The sequence below is a fragment of the Lipotes vexillifer genome, unplaced genomic scaffold, assembly GCF_000442215.2.
Source record: "Lipotes vexillifer unplaced genomic scaffold, Lipotes_vexillifer_v1.1 scaffold680, whole genome shotgun sequence".
In the NCBI taxonomy this organism is placed as follows: Eukaryota; Metazoa; Chordata; class Mammalia; order Artiodactyla; family Lipotidae; genus Lipotes; species Lipotes vexillifer.
The window spans coordinates 1,448,666-1,459,906 of NW_006780838.1; the positions used below are offsets into that span (position 1 = coordinate 1,448,666).

Here is an 11,241-nt window from a genome sequence, read left to right on the forward strand (position 1 = left end):
GGCAAGGCTGGGGCAGTGGGACAACCTACCTCATTGCATAGTCTCTGCTGAAGCCAAATCTTCCCTCATCTTGATCTCTAGTTCTCAGTAAGTGAAAGAGTCAGGGGACTTTGAGAACATCCAAACCTAGCCCAGCTGTGGCAGTTGGTTTATTGCTTTCAGCTGGTACTTGAACCCAGGTCCTGGTCTTGGAGGCTTTCCCAGGTTTAATCCCCAGAGCTTTCTCTGCAGCTGTATGACACTGCGCTGACCCCGAATGAGGATAGGAAAATAGAACCAGTGCCAAGCCAGAGTCTCTTTTTCATTTGGAGTCTGGCTGTCTGCCCATGACCAGGGTTACATAATGGGAAACATAGCTGGGGCTCTGGAGAGCCCGCGTTTCACCAGGCTGCCCAGACCTTCGCATTCTGATGCTATATATCTTCCTAATTGTAGCTCGGATGCATTTATCACACTGTTGGATTGGAGCACTGTTAAAAAAAAAAAAACTCCAGAAATTCCTGGACTTGCTGCTTTTCCATGGCTTGTCTTGTATAGTCTACAGAGCATGCTGGAGAGGGCTTGTAGGGAGCCCTCTGAGGTGCCGTCACATAGGGAGACATGGGGATATGGAGGGAGTATGCAGTAAGCTCATTTCCGCAGGGAGCCTACATGTATTGACCCTGTAGACGAGATAGAAATTCTTGAGTTAAAAAGCAGCTCATTCACTCACCCTCATAGGGCAGTTCTGAAATAAGAACTAATCCCAAGTCTAATCGGCACCCCTTCAAGGACGCTTAATACGTCTTCCCAGAAGGGCATTTTGGGAGGTCACTAAGTAATAGTCCATCAGCACTTCCCTGAAGGAAGTGGTGGTGACTGTGGGAAGCCCCTTTGCTACCCTGGCTCCCCACCCAGTCTCCCTGGCTCCGGGTTGGGGCGTCAGCACTATAGCCTGGCACCAGGGGGTTCCTCTTCCTCCAAGTGCTGAGTGTGGGGCACACGTGATCTCTCCCACGGCAGGAGCCGCTGTCCCCTCCCCACTCCTCCCACAGGACTTCTTGTGAGAGGAAGGGGTGTTGGCCCAAGGCTCCAGTCTGACCCCAGCAGGGTACAGCCGCTGACCCCAGGGAGAGTACTTTCCAGCTCTGGGCTGAGGTTATTTGGGTCCAGTGTGTGCTAAACTAAGAAGACGTGTTGGAGTGGTTACAGATAAAAATTTAGAGAGGCAGGAACCGTGAGAATCCGCACCAGGGAGGCCGCCGAGGGCTCCACTCATGCCGTGGCGATGTCAAGGTCCCCTGGGGGCTGCTCTTTCCCAAACACACAGTGCTGATGGGTTTAACACACCACAGTGATGCGACAGAGGCTATACATCTGAGTGTAGCTTGGGAGAACTGAAGTCACATAGGCACTGACCTAGAGAGAGGTTGAGGGAGGCACAGTTAGAGGTACTTGAGAAATCCTGGAATGAGGTTACCGTGACCTGTTGTTGGCCATAGGGCTCCAGCTGCACTGCTTAGAACGTGAAGTTTGTGTTCTTCGAGTAGTGCAGGGTGACTGAGCTGCAGATTGATTTTGCCCTACTGGGCAGAATTAATTTAAGTTGGGCACTCTTCCAAGGGCCCACGTTGACTTGTTTGTATAAATTAGGAAGGCAGAAAGGATCTTCTTTAACTGAGTCTTGTATTTTTTAGCGGTCACCTAATAAGCAGCTATTATTCTTGGAGGATGGTATCTTGCTGCCCATGTCTTAACTCCTAGAATAGTGATCCCTGATAACTTTGTCTCCGGTTTATATCATGGTGGCATCTGGAAAATACACTGTAGCTCCTAAGTCTCAGAGGGAGCTGCATAGTTCTCCTCCTACCCTCCCCCAGTCTCTACCCCATTCCGTTGAGCTGCCCTGATACCAGAACCAGATCCTCGGCCTTCTGAGAACAGAGTTGGCATGACATCCTGGCTTTCCAAGGAGCGTACTAAGCTATTTCAAACCCAGGTACTATTCTTTTGACTCTGCCAGACTTGTTGGATTCAGGTCCATTTCTGTTATTATCTGCTCACTTCCTGCAGTTTTGTCCAGTGGGGTGGGAGGTCCTCCAGGGCTACAGTGGTCTTGTGCTGGCCATTGAACCCCGCGTGAAGAGTTGTGGGCTATAACATGATGAGGATATTACATGTCTTAAGAATATTTCTCTTGCTGTGGCCTTTTGCCTTTCCCCTTTTGTGATTACAGTCCATGGACTTTCTCTTTTTCAGTTTCTTTGTGCCTCGTTTCTGTGCCATCTTAGCTGTATTTCCAGAGCGTCTCACCCCAGAAACCAAAAGACCCAACTCGTTTCCCATCTGTACCACCTCTCTGATCTTCCGTAGCTCCAAAACACAATGCAGGGCTTCTTCTCACTCACCTCTTTCCGGGTTTGTTCTGCAGCTGTGGAGTTTGAATGTTAGTGTTTAAACAAGCTGGTATTACACAGGAAATGGCCACCTCCACAGGCCCCTGCAGGCTTGTAACATGGGGTCATTGTACTTGATATTAATCACCAGTCAGCCTGTTCCCCCAGTAAAAATACGAAGGGGTGTGTGAGGGCTCAGTCCTCCTTAGACTTGCCAGAAGGATGGCCTGAGCCCTGGTCGGGCCTTAGTACTCCATTCTCCAAACTGTCTTCCTCCTTCAGTCCCGTCCTCGGATGGAGTTTGCAGAAAAGTTCATTCTTGACCTCTTCCCTATAAAGCTGGCCCATCTACCTTTCTTTCTGAGTTCTAGGAAAGAGATAGGTTGTTGTGGTATAACTTGCCTTGCATATCTCACACCTTAATCTTTCCGAGCATGACGTAGTTGAGTAACAGGTCGTATGAGAAAACTCCAAAATGGTAGAAACACAGAAACCCACTGGTCCACCTGAGATCAGGACTTCTCAGTTCCTTGGACTGAAGCTGCTTTTCTAATGCTGTTTGCAGAACTAACCCCAGCCTGAAGGTTTAATCTGATTCCCCAAGTCAATATCCCCTCAAACAACCAGCCAACAGTGTGTGTATTGGTTCATTTCTGTGAAATGTGTTTCCCTAGTCACCTGGGCTGGCCTGGGCTTCATTGTATCGGCCGGCAGCTGCACTGTACTCAAACTGACAGCTACATTAAACCTTGGAATTCTGAGGCAATAAAAAGTAAATTAACTCTTATTTTTTTCCTTTCCTGGTGGAGTAAGTGAATGCATGTCTGTGGGGAAGTGGGTGAGCCTTGGTCCTGAGTGCATACCTATAAGTAGCCACTGCTGGTCTGTCCCAAGCTAGGATCTGCTGTTCAGACTCCAGCCAGAGGTCTGCTTTCCTGGTGTGTGGTGTGTTCTGTGGGGTTGGGCCCCCAGGTCACCCTGCAACTGCTGATCCCTGCTCACTAGTCATATCACAGCTGCTTGAGAGGCTCCCTTGCCACCATTCTGAGAACCACGAATGCAGTTTCATGTTCTCTGGCTGCCTTGTGTCTGTTTGGTGGGATTTTTTTGGACTCTGGGAGCTTTCCCAAAGTATGAGTTGGGACCACAACAAGCCAGAGGGACTTGCCCAAGCCTATAGCACTCTAGAGGGTCCATTTAGAACCAAAGGTGGCTTGAAAATGTCTGAAAACTCTTTTGGGGAGTCATTTCCCAGGCATTTCTAGAAGATTGGGAGCTGTTTAAAGTTCCTCTCGGCCACCAGAATTTGACTTTGGGCTCCTTGGCCCAGGCCAGCCTTGAATCCTTAGAATCCAAGGACTAGATTGGGGTGAAGGTTGGAAGGCACTCCCAGCTGGGGTGAGGACTAGAGCAGGAAAAGGCGAACTTTTCCCCTTCTCAGACAGGAAACCCTGTGTTCACCCATGGAACTGACCTCTCAGCCCAGGGGCCTGATCGGGGTAAGCTGAGGTGATGTTGCCCAGGTTCCAGGAATCACCTCATACTTCTGCAAATATCTTAACTTCTGAGTTCAGACATCTCACCTAGTTTTTCAGAGTACCTCTTCCTTTTAGTATTAGTTTCCTGACACTCCCTTCTGCCCCACCCTCTGTGGGGGTCACCGTATGGTCCATGGGTGCCCAGTCAGTTGTGTTCATGTTCGTGGTGCTCAGTGAGAGAGGAGAGAACTGATGATATGTGAAGTGATCGGGGGCCGTCCCACTGCAATACCAGAAGAAAGTGGCCACTCAGAATCACACACCAGTCTGACGGGATCAGGGCAGAAATGACCCTTCATCGGAGCATTTTGTGTATTCCCTTGGTTCTGCTCAGTCTAGCTTGGCCCTTGGGCCACTTTGCATTTCTGAGTTGGGAACTCAGGATACTTCCTGTGTCTTTTGGCATCAGCTGCTATCTTACAAATCAATACTAGGGTAGGAACACTCATCCACTTCATTTGTGCAGTGAGTCTTAAGGTTTTGGCACAAGGTGGGTGGTAATGGGCAAAAGGCAGATGTGGGCAGGGGTCCCTAGTAGTGGCCAGCAGCCGCTGGGAGGAGTCAGTTTTGGTTTATCTGAGCCTTAGGGGACAGGGAGCATGGTAATGAGAACCACATGGTACCACATATTCCTTCATCTTGGATCCAAGATGGTAGGGGTGGGAGGATGAGAGAGGGATGTGGGGCCTCCCATTGTGGCAGCCGTGGGTAATTTTCTGCTGCCTTTCCCTGGCTGGAGATGCTGCTGCCCTCACCCCCCACCCCCATCCACGTCCTGAAGCAGCCTTGACCTGCACAGCACCAACCAAGGCCCCCAAGCCAAGAATTCAGCTGGGAGACTTTTCACCTTCTTCCTTCTCACTGTCGTCTTTCCTGTTTATTTTCCAAATTGCTGCTCTGCAGCCGAGCAGTGCCTGTTGGCCAGAGCTCACCAGCGCTGTGGGATCAGACTCAGGCAGTGGGCTCAAGTGGCCAGCAGGGCACTGGGGGAGGAAGCGGGGAGCTGGAAGAGCCTCCCTGTGCGTCTCCCATGGGCAGCGCTAACCTCGGAGGCGGCCCTGAGCAGCCCTATCACATCCGGTGCTTGTCTCTGCAGCCGGGACCGGAGGATAAACTATCAGAGCTGTGGGGCAGTGCATCATTCCTCTTATTATTTTCTTCTCTGCAGATGGGGTCGTGGAAAGTTCAGTTCCTTTTAACCCTCGAAGTTCTGTTTATTCTACAGCTGGTAGCCTGAATGCTGCGTTTCCCATTACATCACAAAGGGGCTCAGGCAGATCTCTGCACTAAAACGTGTTGCAACTGTTTATTTTTTTCCATATTTAAACATTTCTGACAGCCAAACTCAGCCGAGCCAAAAGATGGAGCTTTGTGAATGAGCCTGGTTGTCGGTGTCTGTGCAGAGAGAGGCTTTAGAAAACTCTTGTCCCTCTGGTGATTCTTCCCAAACATGTTCTTTTTCCTGGGCAAAGCCTGTGAGGCGAGTTACTTGTGCAGTACATGTGTGTTGATTATGTGCCGTTGTATGATTAATGGAGCTGTGTTCCGCCTGGTTCCCAGGACACTCTTGAAAACAAGATGTTTCATTTCATTGCCTTTTCCTAGTGCAGTGATTACAGTAAATAAACCAGTGCAGCCTCCTTCCACCTGGAGCCAGTCAAGGAGTCCCCACACCTCTATCGCACTTTCTCCTCCAGCATCACCTTCAGTGTCATGTCCCTTGAATGCCCTCTTCTCTGCCATCTCCCAAAGGCTCCCAGTCTGCAGGAGAAACACATTGCTTGGGTTTGAGGCCCCTCCCTAGCAGATTTGGCTCATGCGCAGTAACTCCTCTGGGAAGATTCCAGGATGTAGCTCGCTCTTATAGCTCTCTTTGCTTCTTGCCTCTTGCCCCTCCACCTCTTGAGCCTAATTGTAAAGCTTTTCTTTGTTCTTCTATGCAGCTCACTCCTTTTAGAGTACAGCTTAGCATCCATAGGGCACTCCCTGTTCCAGAGTCCCTGGTTAAGGTAGTCTTCTGGAAAAGGGAGCCAAGTCTTGTACAGCCCAGGGCCTATAGATTTGGCAAGCCCTGGATCTGACTGCAGTTTGGCTATTTGAGCTGTGTCCTGTGCAGACAAAAATGAAAGCTCTTAAGGATCATTAGCACCCATCAAAGCAGGGATATGAACCACAGTAGATTTTTGACAAATGATGGTGACCAGAGAAATGAACCTTCTTTTTCTAATTCTGCCCTGGAGTTTGAAATGGGGAGAGCTAGACTTTGGATTTTCAAGATTTGTTAGGTTCAACCAGGACTTGGTGATGTGCAATTAGGAATGAGCAGCCATCCCAGTTTGCCCAGGACTGAGGGGTTTCTGGTGACATGGGACTTTGGGTGCTAAAATTGGGACAAATCCCAGGCAAACCAGAACAGTTGGTCACCCTATATCTAACCTTCCACAGGTGAGGGAGAGGAGAGGGTCGGCCAAGACAGCACTGATACTGGTTTGTCGACTGAAATGCATGGGAAGCTTTACCCTCTTGGGAAGATCTTGGCAGGCCAGGAATGTGGTTTTTGGTGGGTTTGTTTGATTGTTTTCCTACTTATATGTAGGAAGAGATTTCTAAAGCATTGTAGGGGACTGGGGTGGGAGGTAATAACCACATGACTCTTTGCCTGGTGTAACTGGCCCCTCTGGCTGTGTGGGGAGAGGGGAGATTGGCACTGTGTTGCTGTCTGTGTGGCATATACTTGGCTGGACAGGAGTAGGGGAATTCTGGGAGCTGCCTCAGGCACTGGTTGTCTTGAGTGTTTGAATAAGTGTCTCAGGCACACTGTCTGGAAAGGTGACAGGACCTGCATTAGGCAACTGATTCTCTTAAGTTCTTTTTCCTTTCTGGTTAGGATTAAAAACTCCCCCTAATCAATTTCAACTTTGCATAGATGGACACACACCCACCAGATTACTGCCACGGGCGCAATTTTGTATCCTAGCGTTTTGGGTTAGATTTCCTGGCAGATGCCAGCCGTAGACAGCAAGTGCCACGAGTACCTCCTTGCCCACAAGTGCTTAGAATACTTTAACTGGTCCCTCTTTAGAGCTGCTCTTCTTTTCTTACCTTCTTTCTCACAGGGTTGCTGTGGATGTCTGGTCGATGCTGGCTGATTTCTGTAACATACTGACTGCAGTGAATCAGTCTGAGGTGCCACTGTACAAGGACCCGGACGATGACCTCACCCTCCTTATCCTGGAAGAGGATCGGCTTCTCTCGGGCTTTGTACCCTTGCTGGCTGCCCCTCAGGACCCCTGCTACGTGGAGAAAACCTCGGATAAGGTCAGCCCCAGGCCAAACATCCCTCCCCATTCACCCCTCCTCTTAATTCTCCAGACCTTTTTATTCTTGGGAAGTTTTCTGTGCAAACGGAACATGATTAAGTCATTGAGAAGGGTGTTAAGGGAAAATATCGACCTTTTAGCCGCTGACATCCAGCTCTGCGTCCTGAAAAAAAAGCCCTCTCGACTTCCTTTGGTGTGTGTGTGCGCTCACTGGCATGTTGTATATACGATCATTTCCTCACTTGTTTAAATAGTGCAGCTTGTGTTGGCAGTGCTCTCACTCAGCTCCAAATGGTTTGCATCATGCTTAAAGCACCCTCCTTCCTCCCCCCTTTCATCCTTCCCCCCAGCCACAAAACTGCACTAGGAAAACAGCCAGGGCTTTTTCCCTTCTCTAAGGAGGAGAGTGATAAATAGGTGACTAGAGAGAAGCAGACACCATGTGTTAACTTACAGAAAAAGCTTTTAGGAGTATGAAGCATTCCCCGCTGCCTGGTTGCTATTTTCCTTCCTCCGAGGACTGTGTTTTAACCTGAACTTTTTCCTCGTCTGTCTGTTTATAGAAAACAAAGCCCATTGCCTGTTGCGCTGGTGGGGACTGTGGAACTCGTAGTCTCTGCTTAACAGTTGGGTCTGTGGCCAGGTGTGGAGAGTAGAGCAGTCCGTTCTGCTTCACACTCCTGTGTAGCGGTTGCTAGGCTGGGGAAGTCGTGCCCACAGACCCTGGGAGCAGGGTCTCCTGTGCTGAGCAGGGGAACTCAGTGACTGACCCCTCTGTGGAGTTGTTAGCATCACATCCCCCAGGGGAGAGCCTTTTGGTGGAGAGTCCACAAGTGGCTTCTCAGAAGGAAGTCTTTCGGCCTAGATGAAGTATGTATAGAGGTGTAGGTAGTTGTTTTTTGTTTTTTTGTTTTTTTTTTAATATCAGATAGTAAAAACTAAATTCTAAGCATAAACTACAAATATGAGAGATTTTATGTTGAATATAAAAATTTTTTTTACTCATTCTTAGTGAAAAAAGAATATATGTTCCTTGTAGACAAGTAAAAAGAAGAAAAACGTATCCACAATCCCTCTACCAACTGGTAACACAACTGTTATTTTTGCTAATTATATACAATCATATTTAACTTATGGTATAAACACACACTTTTTTTTTAACAAAAAAAACTGTTTTTTTAACAAAAAAACAAAAAAACATATTATACATGTTATTTATAATTTGCTTTTTTCACGTAGAATCTTTTAATGTATTCTTATTTGGAATCATTTTTGATGATCACTTAGTATTCTTTTCTGTGCCAAGATTTCTTTAACCAGTCTTTGCTTTATTGAACCAAGGGACTGTCCTGAATTTTTGAACTACTATAAACAGGTGATTCCGTATAGCAGAATTTTTTTCATATATTCCCTATGGTTACATTTCTATATGTAGATAAAGGTTCTAGACATTGACATATCAAAAGCTCATACTCTTTGGGTACATTTAATGGCTAATATTGGGAATGTGAGAACCTTTGTCTCTCAAAAGGAGTACTCATTTTATGCTTTTCCAATGAAATGTTGGAATAAAATCCTGCTCTTCTAGTCTCAGAAGGGAATAATAATGTGGGAGTTGTAGTGTGTGAGGCAGAGGACAGCTAACAAAGTTCAGAATTTGTGGAAGATGTTCAGTTAGAAGAGTTGGAAGAGAAACTGGGTAGCCATGGCTTGGGCCAGGGGAATCCTAGTACGTACTGTTTTTCTGTGATCACAGGGTGGTCTTGACTCTGGAGTGTGCTTTTGGGAGTTGGCGATTGGGTCAGCTGTCTTTCAGTGCAGAACAAGGAAGGAGTCCTGTCCAGCTTTAGGCTTGCTAAGCCCTGTTTTCTCATCAGCTCTCCCAGCTTTAGTGTTAGCGTATGATACATGTGCACGGTACAGTGTATGGTAAATACAATATATGACCTGGCAAGAAGACCACAGAGCCAGTGGTCCATGCCCTCAGCCTGTGGTCATGAATCACAGGCTGCCCGGGGCAGTCACAGCTCTTTGAGGCTAAGGTGGGTCTCCACTTCAAGGACTGTGGAATAGGTGTGCCCAACACAACGTCTCCCCCAAACCTGGTCTTTCTTCAGTTCTTCCCATCTCGGTAAATGGCAGCTTTGACTTTGGGGGTGCTCATGTCAAAATTCTTGGGGTTATTCTTGGCTCCTCTCTTCTTCTCACACCTCCATAACTAATCCGTCAGCAATCCACGTCTTCCTTACCCTCAAAATAAACGCAAATGCAACTCTTTCTTACCACTACACCCTAGTTCGATTCAACAAAATGCCTTCTGACTGGTTTCTCTTATTCCTCCCTCCTCCTACTCTGCAGTCTGTTTTCAACACAGCCACTGGAATGATCTTTTTAAAACATCAATAAGATCATGTCACTTCTTTGTTCACGCTCTGATCCAGCTCCTACTGCTTTCCTTGTGCCCAGTATGCCCTAGTCACATAGGTGTCCTCGCTGTTCCTCAGACAAGTCACACGCTCGTGCCTCAGGGTCTTTGTACTTGCTTTCCTCTTAACCTGGGACACCCCGTCCCCAGATACCTGTGTGGCACTCTCACTGCCTTCTCAATGCCACCTTGTTGGAGAGGTCTTCCCTGGCTACCCTATATAAGATGTTACATGCCTTCCTTTTCCTTTTTCTCTGCTTTATTCTCCATGGCAGAGAAAAATAACATCTCTTGAATATCTAGCATGTATCAGTCCCAGGACGAGGTAATTCTGTCCAGTGTTTCATTAAGTCCTCACAATATGCCTGCCAAGTAGGTATTCGTACCTTCATTTTATAAAAGAGACAACTGAGGCTCAAGAGAGGAGTGAAGAATGATGGAAACATAGGAAACATCTCCATGGTTGACCTGGAAGATTAGTATGGATGTGTCCAGAGGCACTTTTTAGGAACTCTTGACCTTTTAGATATCTGAAGAAGATAGACATCTTCTCCAGCTTCTAGTGTTCACTACTAAGAAACGTAAAGTATCTCAAAGACTTTGTAGCAGCAGCATGAGCAGTTTCACTGCTGGTGGAGATTAGTCCATGTTTGGTCCAGCCTGGGTGCTCACTCAACAGGCATTCACTGAGCGGCCTATATTACACACCTGCACACACAAGAGAAATCCAGACATACAAGGCAAACACCCTCCTAGTTTGGGAGACAGCTTAACGGCATATACAAAGATGTGAGAAGCAACCTAAGTTAATTTGAACCTATAGGAGGAACTCTTGAAATTTTGTAGAGTTGGTAGTTTCCCAATGAAGGCATTGCTCAAGGAGCACTGATTTGGCATTAACCTATCACTGTATTTCCCAAGCATGTTCCCCGAAACTCTAGTTTTATAGGTTCTTAATAGTTAGGTGAAAAAAAAGAGTCACAGTCATGTAAGTTAGGGTAACACAATATTAGACAGAATCCATTACTGAAAGACTTCCTGGAGTTTTAATGTGGTGTACATTGCGAGGGGGATACCCTTTGCTATCTTTCCCAAATCTGCTTCACCCTTGATCTTTCTGATTTACTGAACATCTTACAGGATTAATATTCTGCCTGAAAGAAACAAACCATGGTAGAAAACCCAGGTATGGGATGAGTAAGAGGTGAGAAAACAGGTTGCTGTTGGGATTATCCAAAAGTAAGATAAAGAGTACAGATTAGGGTAAAAGCAATAGAATGGAGCTGGTTACATTTAGAGAGAAACATCACAGATGTTGAAAATTAGAGCCAACTAGGAGAAAGTGATCTTGGGTTCGTTGAGTGGCTGCTCAGCACCTAAATTCAGAGGTTAAGTAGCTTATCCAAGGTTATGTAGCTAAGTGAGGAAGTACAGGATTAGAATCCTTGTCTGTATGACTTCAGAACTTCATGTTCTTAGGAATGGTTTGACATCTAGGATTTGCTTCAAAATAATGTGGAGAGGGGCTTCCCTGGTGGCGCAGTGGTTGAGAGTCCGCCTGCCGATGCAGGGGACACGGGTTC

At 47.1% G+C, this 11,241-nt stretch overlaps 1 protein-coding gene across 1 annotated transcript in view; it reads left to right on the plus strand.

Moving 5' to 3' along the window:
* SMG6 (SMG6 nonsense mediated mRNA decay factor) overlaps nt 1-11,241 on the plus strand; it is a 242,306-nt gene that overhangs the window by 113,531 nt on the left and 117,534 nt on the right. The window contains exon 13 of the mRNA XM_007454196.1: nt 7,030-7,231. Within this exon, the coding sequence (XP_007454258.1) occupies nt 7,030-7,231 (202 nt within the window). The remainder of the gene's footprint in view (nt 1-7,029; nt 7,232-11,241) is intronic.